The sequence below is a fragment of the Schistocerca serialis genome, chromosome 1 (genome assembly GCF_023864345.2).
Source record: "Schistocerca serialis cubense isolate TAMUIC-IGC-003099 chromosome 1, iqSchSeri2.2, whole genome shotgun sequence".
Taxonomy (NCBI): domain Eukaryota; kingdom Metazoa; phylum Arthropoda; class Insecta; order Orthoptera; family Acrididae; genus Schistocerca; species Schistocerca serialis.
In genome coordinates, this window is record NC_064638.1 from 606,373,971 (window position 1) to 606,391,534 (window position 17,564).

The following is a 17,564-nucleotide window of genomic DNA, read 5'->3' on the forward strand; positions in this document are numbered from 1 at the left end:
AGAGGTATCGGGGCCTAGTTTTCCGACATATTTTCACGAAGCTACAGTAGTTACGAAATTTTCCTTTGCAGTAGGATACTTAACTACTGCACTACTGCACTTCTTAACTACTAGTATACTGACACCGTCTACACTGCTACTGATCCTTGCAACGAATCTCGGAGTAACCAGTCTCAGGATAAAATAAGTTCAATATCCTCCACCATGAAATAAAAATTTGAATAAATTCTAGCTACCTACTAAACATAACATTACAAAAAATGAGCGCAAATCTGAAACACGCTGTTAATCAAAATGGTTCACCGCCAGTGAAACATTTGGCCAGGATTTCCAGGATGACGGCTGTCTTTCACAAACCCGTTGTGCGTGGCAACTCCTTGATGATGACAAGCGAGCTACTTGCCAGTTATCACAACCTTTGTATCGCTATGCTACGGCCTGACAGCATTCATGAAGTTAGATAGTGCCTAAAGACACGTGACAGAAACACGGTAGATTACAATAACAAGTCCGACACGCAGTCGCCAATATAAAATAAATAAAATAAATTAAATTAAAAATATGTTGTTGTTATTTTTTAAATATGTTAATTATTCTATCTGTATGATGGTGATTGTGATTGCAATTGTGTTCGCTTATCTGGAACGTGGACGTTTGATTATTCGTTATCAGACGCTTGACAATGGCTTTTTCGTAAAGGCAATGTTACTCGTAGTTGACCGTGAAATAAAACTGAATAATCGGACTTCGTAATTAAATCGTTTCCAAAGACTGCTGCGGTAGGTGCGGACTCATAATCTAAATCTCAATATTACAATAATTTGCCAGCCATGCCAATACGTCGTACAGAGGTGATTGTCTACTAAACATAAAAAAGTTACACAGTTAGTTAAATCAGATATATTCAATGGATAAGCCTACAGTTCATAATCCTACTTACTTTTATAAATATAAATTCTTTACAGAATCGAGTGCCTAGTGTGGTTGCAACTCGCAGTATTCTTCTATAACATGAAATATGGCGGTGTGCCAGACAATAAAATAAAATACGTGCCTCTCGCACCACTTCAACCAGAGCTCTCCCTTCTTAATCAAACATAAGAATAACGTAATTGTGCTTTTGTTTTATCAGCGACACAGCGCTGCAGTTGTGTGCCATAGGCTTTATTTATTTGTCACTGATTATTTATTTAATTAGTATTTCGCGTTTCCGAGGAAACTCACGCTCGGCATGCAAATGTGCCTTTATACCTAGCAGGTTTGACATGGGTAACGTTTTCAGACAAGGGTTGCTATCCTTAATTTGTATGTTAAGGAATCCTCAACAGTTCCTCTGATTTTGTCGATATCGTTTTGTTATACATTTTACATAGATGAACAGTCATTATGTCAGAAGTTAATCAGGTCAGTACATTGTTTCTAGGCTTCTGAAAAGTAAGCAGGCAAGAGAAACACGATGAATACCTGGAGAGTGCGCCACGACACAGGCACAACCTGTGGCTGGCGTCTCTCAGCTCCCGTGCACAGCCTCCATGCGGCACTCACAAACCCAAACCTCTTCCTGTTTCTGCGCCACTTCCTCCAGCGCACTATGTGAGTCCTCTTGTAGTCAGGACAGCCAACAAGGAACTCTGCCAACCGTGGATTACTTCGCTTCAAGTCTACCAGCCTGTCACATATCTGGGTAACTATTCCGTATGCTCGTACCTTCACTAACAGTCCACAGTGGGGCATCGTGTCAAATTCTTTTCGGAAATTTAGGCCCACAGAATCTGCTTGTTTCCCTTCATCCATGGTTCGCAGGCTCTCATGTGAGAAAAGGGCAAGCTGACTTTCGCAAGAACAATGCTTTCTAATACCTTGCTGATTCGTGGATAGAAGCGTTTCCGCCTCAAGGATTTTTTTTATGTTCGACCTCAGAAGATGCTCAATAATTCTACAGCAAACTGAGGGTTAAGGATACTGGTCTGTAATATTTTGGGTCTGCTGTTTTGCCCTTCTGATATACAGGAATCACCTGCACTTTTTCCCAGTCGCTTGAGACTTTGCGCTGGGCGAGATATTAGCGACAAATACCAGCTAAGAAAGGAGCCGATGCCGTAGAGAACTCTTTGTTAAACCGAACTGGGATTTCATCCGGATCTGGCGACGTACTCATATTTGTTTTCAAATCTTTTAGTTGCTTCCTTGCGCCTGGGATACTTATTTCTATGTCCTCCATATGGGAGTCTGTGCGATGGTCAAACGGCGGTATGTTTGTACGCTTCCCCTGAGTGAACTATTTCTTAAACGCGAAATTTGAAACTTCGGCTTTCCATTTGCTATCTTCTGCTTCCATGCCAGACTGGTAATCGACTACCTGTACTGAAGCCTTAGAACCACTTAGTGATTTTACCTAAGACCTGGATTTCCTCGGGTTCTCGGCAAGATCTTTCGCTAAGCTACGATGGTGGAAGCAGTTGTATACTTCACGCATGAATTTCTACAACTCTTGCCAGTCGGAATTGGCGCATTCTCTTTTGAACCGAGGGTGTAACTGCCTTTGTTTCCTCAGCATTTTCCGAACTTCATTGCTTAACCACTGTGGGTCTTTACCGTCCTTAATCCACTTTACCTGCATCATACTGGAACTGAAAGATATCACTCCAGTTCGTAAGTAGGATGCTAACAGCTGCTTATCTGCCGTTTCGAGCACAAATGCTCCCCTGCTCTCCTTGACTGATTTATTAACTTTGGTAACCATAGTCGCTATGATGACATCATGGTCACTAATCCCTGTCTATAAGGTGACGCCGTCGATAAGGTCAGGACTGTTTGTAGCTATGAAGCCTAAAATATTTCCATTGCTTCAAATCTTAGTAAAATGAGTATGTCCATTGCGTTTTAGCTGCCGAACTTGTTATTCAACACAGTTTTTGGAAAACGTGTTCAAAATTAGTTGGCAGGGCTGTCTGTCTGTACCCCGTGCAATGAATCCAGACCCCATGCAATGAATCCATAGACGTCCCAGTCTATACTCAGCAGGTTAAAGTCATCTCCAACTAACATTGCCAAATCTGCATATTTCCGCGCTGCTGACCGTAGACTCTCTATGAAAGACTAAAACTGTTACAGCGGAATCGTGTTGCAGGTAAAAACATCCAACGATTAACTTGATTTCACGTAGAACTTATATACGCGACCAGATAACTTCACTGTCACATTCAAATTCGCCTTCAATAAAGTCAATATTTTTGTCAACTGCAATGAACAGTCCCACTCCTCTAGAGTCTAATTTGTCTTTTCGATATATGTCCTGTGAATCGCGAAATATCTCAGAGCTTTTTACTTCTGGTTACAGCCAGCTCTCGGTCCCGAGAATAATTTGAGTGCTAGAAATTTCGTAGAGGGCAGTAAATTCTGGAGTTTCGTTACGAATACTTCGAAAATTTACTGATAAACCTTTGACAATCGAAGTGTCATTACTCTGAACGCTGTATGATTTCGCTATCTGCGTGTCGTCTGGCAAGTGGTTATCAGAATATCTGAGGCTAACACCTTGCCTAGAAAATCCCACGTGCACTCCACAAGTATTCTGTTACCCGTGTAGCTGCTTCCTTTCTGTAGTGCACTCCTGACCTATCAAAGCCAGTGCTACAATTCCCCACCCGATAAGACAGGTTCAGAAATCTGCAGCTAAACCCTCATAGAGTCGACGATGCCTTTGGATGAGAACCTCCGCTCGGCACCAAGCCAAAGGATCCAGATCGACTCTGGGGAGAATGCTGCAAACTTCGAGCATTGCTCGCATCCCGAGCGCGAGCCAAGCAGCTTTCACCACCTCCTCTAGCCGCCTGCAGGAACTGAGGATGTTTAGGAAATCAAGAGCCACGCATCTAATTGTACCGAAGTTAAGTACCATTTTGTAAAATACTTTCAACAAACGTTGTTTGTTATTTCTCAGTCTGTTGACACTGCAAATTCTTCTCCTGCGCCAAATTTTCCATCTCAAAGTAGTACTTGCAACCTACGTCCTCAATAATTAATTTTTGGGTGTAGTCCAACCTCTGTCTTTCTCTACAGTTTCTGCTCTTTACGTCTCCCTCTAGTATCCTGGAAGTTATTCCATGACGTTTTAACAGACATCCTGTCATCCAGTCCCTTATTTTTGTCAGTGTTTTCCATATATTTCTTCTCCGATTCTTTGGGGGACCTCCTGATTCCTTAGCTTATCAGTCCACGTTATTTACAACATTCGTTTGTAGCACAATGTCTCAAGTACTTTTAAGTTCCTCGGTAACCTTATTTTTGCTACTCCTCACTATTTTCCTCTTTCTTCGATTTACTCTCAATCCATACCCTATACTCATTAGATGCTCATTCCGTTCAAAAGATCCTGTAATTCTACTTCAGTGTCACTCTGGACAGTAATGTCATCAGCGACATTTAACACTGATATCCTTTCACCCTGAGTTTTAATCCCTCTCTTGATCCTTTCTTTTGTTTCCATCATTCTTCTTTGCTGTATAACTTGAACAGTACGGGTGAAAGCCTACATTGCTGTCTTACATCCTTTTTAGTCCGGACACTTCCTCATTGGTCTTACAGTCCTACTGTTCCCTCTTGGTTCTTGTACATATTGTATATTACCCGTCTTTTCACATAGCTTACCCCTGTTTCTCTCAGGATTTCGAACATCCTGCACCATTTTACATCGTCGAACGCCTGTTGCAGATGGATAGCTCCTGTGAACGTGTCTTAATTTTTCTTCAGTCTTGCTTCCATTCTCAACCGCAACATCAGAACTGTGTCTGTGCTGCCTTTACCTTTCCTAGAGCCAAACTGATCTGTCATCTAACAGATTCTAAATTTTCTTTCCATTCTTCTGGATATTATTCTCCTCAGCAACTTGGATGCATGAGCTGTTTAGCTGATTGTGCGATTTTTCTCGCACTTGTTGATTCTAGTAGTCTTCGTAACTGTGTGGATGATTTGTTTCCAAAGGTCTGACGTTATATCGTCAGTCTCATACATTCTACGGACCAACGTGAATAGTCGTTTTGTTGCAATTCCCCGCTATGATTTTAGAAATTGCGGTGAAATGTTATCTATCCCTTCTGCCTTATTTGATCTTTAGTGTTCCAGAGATTTTTTAAGTTCTGGTTCTAATACTGGATCCCCTACACCCGTATCTTCTCTGTAGACTCTTATTTATTATTCTAACACGTCATTAAACAATTCTCCCCGACATAGCGGCCTTCAGTGTACTCTTTCCACCTGTCCGCTCTCTCTTCTGCATTTAACAGTGTAATTGCCACTGTAGTCCTAACGCTACCGCCATTGGTTTTAATTTCACAGCAGGTTCCTTTGACTTATCTATGAGCTGAATCAGTCCTTCTGCTCATCATTTCTTTATTGATTTCTTTACAGTCTCCGTGTAGCCTTTTCGTCTTAGCTTTCTTGCACTTCCTATTTATTTCATTCCTAAGTGACTTGTATGTTTGTATTCCTGAATTGCCGTGAACATCTTTGTACTTACTTCTTTTGCCGACCAACTGAAGTATTTCTTCTCAGTTAACTTCCTTGCACCTATGTTTTTATTTCCAACTTCTGTGAGCGTCCATTCCTCTTCCTGTTTCGGAATCTCTGCCTGATCATGATGTAATCAAACTGAAATCATCTTGTACCTCCCGGCCTCTTGTAAGTATACCTACTCATCTTGGGATTCTTGTATAGAGTATTCGCTCTTACTAGCTAAAATTTATTGCAGAACTGAATTAGTCACTCCTTGATAAATGACTATCGCAAGGCGACTTGGTTTGCCTTCCTCATGACTGTTAATGTCATAAATAAGTGACTTAGCAGGCTGTGTTGGTTGCAGTCTCAGACGTTTTGCATATCACACATTTACCGTGTTCAAAAGAGGAACTCCCCATCGCACCACCCTCAGATTTAGTGGTAAAATGGCCCATTGCAAGACAGAACACAGATCAGGCATGAAAAGAGGAACAAGGTGTACTGAACCGGGAAAAAGAAGCAAAATAGAAACAGTGAACGGTCCGAGCTCAAGATGTACAACATAGAGCGAACTGCAAGAATTACAGCATCGTGGTTGTATGGTCACGGTGTTGGACTACAGAGCAGCAGAGACATGGTCAAAACTCCCTCGTGTCCTTTTTCCTCCACAAAAGTGTGAAGTTTGTGTCCTGTCAATAACGTGTCTGTTCTTCTGTAGTCTTGGCAATTGTCATAGTATAAACTGATTATAAAATATGAGCCGGCCGCTGTGGCCGAGGGATTCTAGGCGCTTCAGTCCGGCACAGCGCTGCTGCTACAGTCGCAGGTTCGAATCCTGCCTCGGGCATGGATGTGTGTGATGTCCTTAGGTTAGTTAGGTTTAATTATATATGAAGATAGTAACTGTTCTCCAGAGAACAGATACCATTGATGACGGTGCAGCTTCTCTAGAATAAATGATAATTAATTGAAACCCTGAGCTGCCGACAGGTGTTGTTGATGTACCTCGATGGGGACTGATTAAAATGTGTGCCCCGACCGGGACTCGAACCCGGGATCTCAATGGTATCTGTTCTTTCGAGAACAGTTACTATCTTCATATATAGTTAAATGGCTACCCGGCCATTGACCTTCGTCTGTGTGAATGTGCACAGGTTGCCCGAACTCTTATGGGAATCGTCACCTTAGTGGGCGCGAGTAATGAGTGGATGGGCAAATATCTCACGGGAAGCGTGCAAGGGATCAGTCCCTGCAGTCGCGCTATTCATCTGTGTCCTCGGTGGCTCAGATTGACAGAGTGTCTGCCATGTAAGCAGGAGATCCGGTGTTCGAGTCCCGGGTGTTCAGCTGTCCCCATCGAGGTATATCGACAACACCTGTCGGCAGCTGAGGGTTTCAATTAATTATCATTTAGGTTTAATTAGTTCTAAGTATAGGGAACTGATGACCTCATATGTTAAGTCCCATAGTGCTTAGATCCATTTGAACCATAAAATATGAGTCATGTGGTAAGAATATATTACTCTCACAAGTAAATGTCCCCCCCATGAACCATGGACCTTGCCGTTGGTGGGGAGGCTTGCGTGCCTCAGCGATACAGATAGCCGTACCGTAGGTACAACCACAACGGAGGGGTATCTGTTGAGAGGCCAGACAAACGTGTGGTTCCTGAAGAGGGGCAGCAGCCTTTTCAGTAGTTGCAAGGGCAACAGTCTGGATGATTGACTGATCTGGCCTTGTAACAATAACCAAAACGGCCTTGCTGTGCTGGTACTGCGAACGGCTGAAAGCAAGGGGAAACTACGGCCGTAATTTTTCCCGAGGGCATGCAGCTTTACTGTATGATTAAATGATGATGTCGTCCTCTTGGGTAAAATATTCCGGAGGTAAAATAGTCCCCCATTCGGATCTCCGGGCGGGGACTACTCAAGAGGATGTCGTTATCAGGAGAAACAAAACTGGCGTTCTACGGATCGGAGCGTGGAATGTCAGATCCCTTAATCGGGCAGGTAGGTTAGAAAATTTAAAAAGGGAAATGGATAAGTTAAAGTTAGATATTGTGGGAATAAAGTGAAGTTCGGTGGCAGGAGGAACAAGACTTTTGGTCAGGTGACTACAGGGTTATAAACACAAAGTCAAATAGGGGTAATGCAGGAGTAGGTTTAATAATGAATAGGAAAATAGGAATGCGGGTAAGCTACTACAAACAGCATAGTGAACGCATTATTGTGGCCAAGATAGATACGAAGCCCACACCTACCACAGTAGTAGAAGTTTATATGCCAACTAGCTCTGCAGATGACGAAGAAAAAGAAGAAATGTATGATGAAATAAAAGAAATTATTCAGATAGTGAAGGGAGACGAAAATTTAATAGTCATGGGTGACTGGAATTCGAGTGTAGGAAAAGGGAGAGAAGGAAACGTAGTAGGTGAATATGGATTGGGGCTAAGAAATGAAAGAGGAAGCCGCCTGATAGAATTTTGCACAGAGCACAACTTAATCATAGCTAACACTTGGTTTAAGAATCATGATAGAAGGTTGTATACATGGAAGAACCCTGGAGATACTAAAAGGTATCAGATAGATTATATAATGGTAAGACAGAGATTTAGGAACCAGGTTTTAAATTGTAAGACATTTCCAGGGGCGGATGTGGACTCTGACCACAATCTATTGGTTATGACCTGTAGATTAAAACTGAAGAAACTGCAAAAAGGTGGGAATTTAGGGAGATGGGACCTGGATAAACTGAAAGAACCAGAGGTTGTACAGAGTTTCAGGGAGAGCATAAGGGAACAACTGAAAGGAATGGGGGAAAGAAATACAGTAGAAGAAGAATGGGTAGCTCTGAGGGATGAAGTAGTGAAGGCAGCAGACGATCAAGTAGGTAAAAAGACGAGGGCTAGTAGAAATCCTTGGGTAACCGACGAAATATTGAATTTAATTGATGAAAGGAGAAAATATAAAAATGCAGTAAATGAAGCAGGCAAAAAGAAATACAAACGTCTCAAAAATGAAATCGACAGGAAGTGCAAAATGGCTAAGCAGGGATGGCTAGAGGACAAATGTAAGGATGTAGAGGCTTATCTCACTAGGGGTAAGATAGATACTGCCTACAGGAAAATTAAAGAGACCTTTGGAGATAAGAGAACCACATGTATGAACACCAAGAGCTCAGATGGAAACCCAGTTCTAAGCAAAGAAGGGAAAGCAGAAAGGTGGAAGGAGTATATAGAGAGTCTATACAAGGGCGATGCACTTGAGGACAATATTATGGAAATGGAAGAGGATGTAGATGAAGATGAAATGGGAGATACGATACTGCGTGAAGAGTTTGACAGAGCACTGAAGGACCTGAGTCGAAACAAGGCCCCCGGAGTAGACAACATTCCATTGGAACTACTGACGGCCGTGGGAGAGCCAGTCCTGACAAAACTCTACCATCTGGTGAGCAAGATGTATGAAACAGGCGAAATACCCTCAGACTTCAAGAAGAATATAATAATTCCAATTCCAAAGAAAGCAGGTGTTGACAGATGTGAAAATTACCGAACAATCAGTTTAATAAGCCACAGCTGCAAAGTACTAACACGAATTCTTTATAGACGAATGGAAAAACTAGTAGAAGCCGACCTCGGGGAAGATCAGTTTGGATTCCGTAGAAATACTGGAACACGTGAGGCAATACTGACCTTACGACTTATCTTAGAAGAAAGATTAAGGAAAGGCAAACCTACGTTTCTAGCATTTGTAGACCTAGAGAAAGCTTTTGACAATGTTGACTGGAATACTCTCTTTCAAATTCTAAAGGTGGCAGGGGTAAAATACAGGGAGCGAAAGGCTATTTACAATTTGTACAGAAACCAGATGGCAGTTATAAGAGTCGAGGGACATGAAAGGGAAGCAGTGGTTGGGAAGGGAGTAAGACAGGGTTGTAGCCTCTCCCCGATGTTATTCAATCTCTATATTGAGCAAGCAGTAAAGGAAACAAAAGAAACATTTGGAGTAGGTATTAAAATCCTTGGAGAAGAAATAAAAACTTTGAGGTTCGCCGATGACATTGTAATTCTGTCAGAGACAGCAAAGGACTTGGAAGAGCAGTTGAACGGAATGGATGGTGTCTTGAATGGAGGATATAAGATGAACATCAACAAAAGCAAAACGAGGATAATGGAATGTAGTCGAGTTAAGTCGGGTGATGCTGAGGGTATTAGATTAGGAAATGAGACACTTAAAGTAGTAAAGGAGTTTTGCTATTTGGGGAGCAAAATAACTGATGATGGGTGAAGTAGAGAGGATATAAAATGTAGACTGGCAATGGCAAGGAAAGCGTTTCTGAAGAAGGGAAATTTGTTAACATCGAGTATAGATTTAAGTGTCAGGAAGTTATTTCTGAAAGTATTTGTATGGAGTGTAGCCATGTATGGAAGTGAAACATGGGCGGTAAATAGTTTGGACAAGAAGAGAATAGAAGCTTTTGAAATGTGGTGCTACAGAAGAATGCTGAAGATTAGATGGGTAGATCACATAACTAATGAGGAAGTATTGAATAGGATTGGGGAGAAGAGAAGTTTGTGGTACAACTTGACCAGAAGAAGGGATCGGTTGGTAGGACATGTTCTGAGGCATCAAGGGATCACCAATTTAGTATTGGAGGGCAGCGTGGAGGGTAAAATCATAGGGGGAGACCAAGAGATGAATACATTATGCAGATTCAGAAGGATGTAGGTTGCAGTAGGTACTGGGAGATGAAGAAGCTTGCACAGGATAGAGTAGCATGGAGAGCTGCATCAAACCAGTCTCAGGACTGAAGACCACAACAACAACAACAACAAGTAAATGTGATTAACAGTGAGAGCAGGCGAGATGCCACATAGACTTCTCACAGAAATGAAAGCAACAAGTAAACGGGTGTGAACTACGTTGCAACAATGGAATTCAAGAGCCAAGATTTCCAATACGGAACGCAAGAGTCATAACATGCAGTACTTGTGTAGAACAAATAGGGGTACATACTTATGGAGGTCCCTTTCTTACACTTCGCTGTTGGTAACGGACGTTACATCACGACACAGACATAAATTTGAATACACCTAACAGACACTTCAATGATCGGACAGACAGTTCACAATTTTGTGATTAAAAAAAATGGGACACGAGGGAGGTTTGAACACGGATCCCCCCCTTTGGTGTCCAACACCAGAGCACACAGCGACGAAGCCGTGCTTCTGGCAAATCGCCCCATGTTGCACATGTCGAGCATGGAACGTTCACTCTTCCTATTTTGCTTCTTTTTTCACAGTTCAGTACACCTTCGTCCCGTTTTCATGCTCGACGGGCTATGCACTGGGCCATCTTACCACTAAATCTGAATGGAGTGCCATGGCGAGTTTCTATTGTCAGAAGAACGTAGTTTGACCTACTGCCTTTAGATGCTTGCAACTCTGGCTGTGGTGACGTTTGCCTGCGCGCAGCGACGCGAAGGACGCGCGGCCGGAGTGCGCGGTGCGGAGCGGCGCTGGCTCCGGGGACGCCACGGGGCTCGAGCTCTTCCTGCGCCGGGACGCCGCCACGCCCGACGGCGTGCGCCGGCTGGACCCGCCGGGAGCCCGGGTGAGCGGCCAGCGCCTGCAGCCCGCCACAGCGACCTCATCACTAATACCCAGCAGCACTGACTTCAAAACACGTCGCCAAAACTTTTCAGGTATTATGTACACAATTGGCCATTAAAATTGCTACACCGCGAAGATGACCTGCTACAGACGCGAAATTTAACCGACAGGAAGAATGTTGTGGTTGGCAGGAGAGCCAATACCGTGTTACTAGAGGAAGCCGAAAGGCACGCGTTTTAGCTCACGCAGGCTGGCGTGAGGTCTGGAACAGGACAACGAAATTAGACTTTAGAAAAAACGGACGTAGCTGGTGGAATACTTAACTTTAATCCATTAATGGTGAACGTCGCTCTGGACGGTACATTATTCGCAGTATCAATAGTAACTGGTAATGGCGCCTAGCTAGGTCGTAGCAAATGACGTAGCTGAAGGCTATGCTAACTATCGTCTCGGCAAATAAGACCGTATTTTGTCAGTGAACCATCGGTAGCAAAGTCGGTTGCACAACTGGGGCGAGTGCTAGGAAGTCTCTCTAGACCTACCGTGTGGCGGCGCTCAGTCTGCAATCGCTGATATTGGCGCCACGCGGCTCCGACGTATACTAACGGACCGCGGCCAATTTAAAGGCTACCACCTAGCAAGTGTGGTGTCTGGCGGTGACACCACAAAGAAGATGCTGTGATATGCAAATGATTAGATTTTCAGAGCATTCACACAACGTTGGAGCCGGTCGACACCTACAGCGTGCCGACATGAGGAAAGTTTTCAACCGATTTCTCTTACACAAACAGCAGTTGACCGAAGTTGCCTGGTGAAACGTTGTTGTGATGCCTCGTGTAAGGAAGAGAAATGCGTACCATCACGTTTCCGACTTTGATAAAGGTCGGATGTAGCCTATCGCGATTGCGGTTGATCGTATCGCGACATTGCTCCTCGCGTTGGTCGAGATCCAATGACTGTTGGGAGAATATGGAATCGGTGGGTTCAGGAGGGTAATACGGAACGCCGTGCTGGATCCCAACGGCCTCGTATCACTAGCAGTCGAGATGACAGGCATCTTATTCGCGTGGCTGTAACGGATCGTGCAGCCACGTCTCGATCCCTGAGTCAACAGATGCGGACGTTTGCAAGACAACAACCATCTGCACGAACAGTTTGACGACGTTTGCAGCAGCATGGACTATCAGCTCGGAGACCATGACTGCGGTTACCCTTGACGCTGCATCACAGACAGGAGCGCCTGCGATGGTGTACTCGACGACGAGCCTGGGCGCACGAATGGCAAAACGTCATTTTTTCGGTTGAATTCAGGTTCTGTTTACAGCATCATGATGGTCGCATCCGTGTTTGGCGATATCGCGGTGAACGCACATTGGAAGCGTGTATTCGTCATCGCCATACTGGCGTATCATCCGGCGTGATGGTAAGGGGTGCCATTGATTACACGTCTCGGTCACCTTTTGTTCGCATTGGCGGCACTTTGATCAGTGGACTTCACATTTCAGATGTGTTACGACCCGAGGCTCTACCCTTCATTCGATCCTTGCGAAACCCTACATTTCAGCAGGATAATGCAGGACCGCATGTTGCAGGTCCTGTACGGGCTTTTCTGGATACAGAAAATGTTCGACTGCTGCCCTCACCAATTGAAAACGTCTGGTCAATGGTGGCCGTCACAATACGCAATGAACTGTGGTATGGTGTTGAAGCTGCATGGGCAGCTGTACCTGTACACGCCATCCAAGCTCTGTTTGACTCAACGCCCAGGCGTATCAAGGCCGTTATTACGGCCAGAGGTGGTTGTTCTGGGTACTGATCCCTCAGGATGTATGCACCCAAATTGCGTGAAAATGAATGTCCGTTCTAGTATAATATATTTGTCTAATGAATACCCGTTTATAATCTGCATTTCTTGTTGGTGTAGCAATTTTAATGGCCAGTAGTGTATCTATACCTAACTAGCTTTTGCCTGTGGCTTCGTCCGCGAGGATCTCGAATCCTGAAGATTATTATCGGTGAGGAAAACGGATATAAAAAACTGAAGGCGAAGATGTCAACAGGGCGCAACGCTAAAGAATTGATGTGTTCGTAAGCACAGATACTGACATTTGAAGTATGAAATACCAATAGACCTGGATAGAGGAACAGTCTAGTGTTGTGTTTAAAGAAATTAAGAAAATTAAAGAATCTGTTCTCACAAACACAATTCTTAGTCGTTGCGCGTTTTTCACAGCTTCACCTTCAGTTTTTTTATATTCTTTTTATCCCACCGATAATCTTCTCAGGAATTTTCAAAATAGTGAGGGTTCGAGATCCACGCGGACAAAGTCGCGGGGAAGGCGTTATTACTACTCGACAAAATTACCAACGATAATAGTTACACCAACAGAAGAATGAATTCTAGAAACGAAGGAGTTAATCGAACCAAGATACTAAAACGAAATCACAACAATTCTATCATTACAATTGTATCGGTAAGACATGATGAAAACCTCTGAAGAAATGTACGAAAGAGATTTTTAGCGACAAATCGACAAACTATTCAACGATAGTAGATTTTTTTGTGTCAACTCGACCATTTTATCAACGATAATAGAAATGTCAACTCGACAAATTTATTAACGATAATAGTTACACCGATTCATGAGTGAATTCAAGACTGCCTGTAGATAGTGATTAAACAGTTAACATTATTATTATTATAAAACGTTCCAAAACAGTGGTTTTTTTTTACCAATACCATAATTTCTATTCTGGTTTATTTAGTTAAGTTTTATAATAAAACATCTGCTGACCCGATTTTGTTTCTTTCAGTGTAATGAAATGAACTTACACGGAACTGAGTAAATCCACATCAGAAATGTTTTGCCAATTTTACTCATCTTCATGGACAACTCACGCTTCACCAAAAATTTGATTATGACAAAATTGTTTTCACAAAAAAGCACCTAAAGGTTCCTAAGACAGTTTCCCTGTGTCTCCTATTTATTCAGATTTCTCCCTACTGACCAGCTGAAGAAAACATTTGGCTTGTAGGCGCCATATATATATGAAACATGTACCAGATTTTATGCCAGATTCCAACAATACAACTGTGAAAGCCATATCCAATTTTGTGCAACAGTTTTTGCGTAATGCGGGTACAAACATACGGACAGTAGACAGACAGACAAACAAACAAACATTCTAAAAGGAATTGCTTTGACTTCCATTTCACTTACAAAGACCCCTAATATTAAGTTTTCTTAAGTATCTCCTATCTCCAGACGTCGGTCGGTAACAACTTTTTTTATACATTACTGGCGATTAGAATTGCTACACCAAGAAGAAATGAGGATGATAAACGGGTATTATCTGAGATCTGACATGTAATCACATTTTCCCGTAATTTGGGTGCATAGATCCTGAGAAATCAGTACCGAGAACACCCACCTCTGGCCGTAATAACGGAGTTGATACTCCTAGCCATTGAGTCAAACAGAGCTTGGATGGAGTGTACAGGTACAGCTGCCCGTGCAGCTTCAACACGATACCACAGTTCATCAAGAGTAGTGACTGACGTATTGCGACTAACCAGTTGCTCAGCCACCATTGACCAGACGTTTTCAATTGGTGAGAGATGTGGAGAATGTGCTGGCCAGGGCAGCAGTCGAACATTTTCTGTATCCAGAAAGGCCCGTGCACCACCTGCAACATGCGGCCGTGCATTATCCTGCTGAAATGTAGGGTTTCGCAGGGATCGAATGAAGGGTAGAGCCACGGGTCATAACACATCTGAAATGTAACGTCCACTGTTCAAAGTGCCGTCAATGCGAACAAGAGGTGAGCGAGACTTGTAACCAATGGCACCCCATACCATCACGCCTGGTGATACGCCAGTATGGCGATGACGAATACACGCTTCCAATGCGAGTTCACCGCGATGTCGCCAAACACGAATGCGACCATTATAATACTGTAAACAGAACCTGGATTCATCCGAAAAAATGACGTTTTGCCATTCGTGCACCAAGGTTCGTCGTTGAGTACACCATCGCAGGCGCTCCTGTCTGTGATGCAGCGTCAACGGTAGCCGCAGCCATGATCTCGGAGCTGATAGTCCATGCTGCTGCAAACGTCGTCGAACTGTTCGTGCAGATGGTTGTTGTCTTGCAGACGCCCCCATCTGTTGACTCTGGGATCGAGACGTGGCTGCACGATCCGTTACAGCCATGAGGATAAGATGCCTGTCATCTCGACTGCTAGTGATACGAGGCCGTTGGGATCCAGCACGGCGTTCCGTATTACTCTCCTGAACCCACCGATTCCATATTCTCCCAACAGTCATTGGATCTCGACCAACGCGAGCAGCAAGTCGCGATACGATAAACCGCAATCGCGATAGGCTACAATCCGAACTTTATCAAAGTCGGAAACGTGATGGTACGCATTTCACCTCCGTACACGAGGCATCACAATAACGTTTCACCAGGTAACGCCGGTCAACTGCTGTTTGTGTATGAGAAATCGGTTGGAAACTTTCCTCATGTCAGCACGCTGTAGGTGTCGCCACCGGCGCCAACGTTGTGTGAATGCTCTGGAAAGCTAATCATTTGCTTATCACAGCATCTTCTTCCTGTCGGTTAAATTTCGCGTCTGTAGCACGTCATCTTCATGGTGTAGCAATTTTAATGGCCAGTAATGTATGTACACGTATAGATGGGGTTGAAAGTGGCACATAAAGAGGCACGAAATCGGCTTTTAAATGTGTTAAGACGTAATAATGATAGCAAGGAGTTAGACAAAAACTTCGAAACTCCACGAGAAATGCATGCTTGAATATAAACGCAGATACTACCCTAACCTGCAGGTCCTGCAGGTGCTATTTGCCCACGAACGGCAGCTGTGCGATGCCTTCAGTTCGTTGCAAGTGTCGTGGTCAGAACAGTGTTAAGTGTAGATTTGAACGCATTGTGCAGCAGTCTGTGAATTCAAACGTGGGCAAATTTTTGATGTTCAGATACTGGGTGCGTCCGTAGCCAGCTAGCCAAAATGTTTAGTGTGTCAAGGGGCACGGTTTTGAAAATATTCGATATAGAACAAGCGGAAAAATATCGTCCGTTAATCACGATGTGGACGATAGTGTGCGTCCACTGATAGTGACGGACGGTCACTGTAGAGGATTATGACGAACAGTACGTAGACGACAGCTGCCAATGTCCCTGCAGAACTGAATATCGCTCTCGCGGACCCAGTCAGCAGCAAAACAACACGAAAGGAACTCCAGAAGTACGGAAATGCAGGGAGAGCTGGAATTCCAAAACCACTCATGAATTATGCTAATGCCTGTAACAGGAAAACGTGCCACCCAAGTTGTAAGACTTCCTTTACGGGGCAACGGAAAAATGTAACTTGTTGGATAGGTCAACTTATGGGAGAGTTTACATTCCAAGAGAGAAATATGTTGGTGGTTGGGTGATCATTTGGGGAGCCGTATCATGGTATTCCACGGGTCTCAAGGTGCTTTGGAAGGTCACTTAACTGTCTCCGATTATGTGATTCCCGTTCCATTCCCATTCCTCATATGTGTGAATGACCTTCCATTTGGCATTCAATAAACATAATTGGCACTTTATGCGGACGATACTGGTCTTATGATAAATTCAATTACAGAGAGAGAAACACAACAGCTGGTAAATGATATTTTACAAAGAATCATTAAGTGGTACTCTTCCTACATTTTGAAAAAAAACACGCTCCATTCAGTTCTGTTAACAAATAGAGTCATATCATCAACTGATGTAACACATGAACAGACCCCAGTGTATAGGGTACAATACTCCAAATTTTTGGGTGTACATAGCGATGAAAACTTGAACTGGAAGAAGCATATTACTGAGCTTCTCAAACAAATTAATTCAGCCACTTCCGCCGTTCATATTATTGCTAATCTTGGAAACAAACGAGTCAATGTCTTACAGGATAACTTTATGAATAATTCATCACTTAGGAAGAAAGTGTTGATTCCAGAAAAGCGAGCAGTAAGAACACTGTGTCGTCCTCACCCACAGACATTATGTAGGTACCTCTTCAAGGAGCTACGCATTTAACCTGCACCACAACAATATACGTATATATTTGCCGATGAAATTCACCATACGCAACCCATCACAATTTGAGAAGAATGTCGTGGAGGTTCGAGTCCTCCCTCGGGCTTGGGTGTGTGTGTTTGTCCTTAGGATAATTTAGGTTAAGTATTGTGTAAGCTTAGGGACTGATGACCTTAGCAGTTAAGTCCCATAAAATTTCACACACATTTGAACATTTTTTGAAGAATGTCGTGTCTATACCTACAACGCTAGAGATAAAAATGACCTTTATTACCCATTGTTAAAGCTGTCAATGGGTAAGAAAGGAGTTTAGTATGCAGCAACAAAACCTTTTGATCATTTGCCGAATAACATAAAAACCTGAA

The 17,564-nt window shown here is 43.3% G+C and overlaps 1 protein-coding gene across 1 annotated transcript in view; it reads left to right on the forward strand.

The window, feature by feature from the left end:
• LOC126418942 (pickpocket protein 19-like) overlaps nucleotides 1-17,564 on the forward strand; it is a 168,007-nt gene that overhangs the window by 55,178 nt on the left and 95,265 nt on the right. Inside the window, exon 4 of the mRNA XM_050086016.1 lies at nucleotides 10,973-11,111. Within this exon, the coding sequence (XP_049941973.1) occupies nucleotides 10,973-11,111 (139 nt within the window). The remainder of the gene's footprint in view (nucleotides 1-10,972; nucleotides 11,112-17,564) is intronic.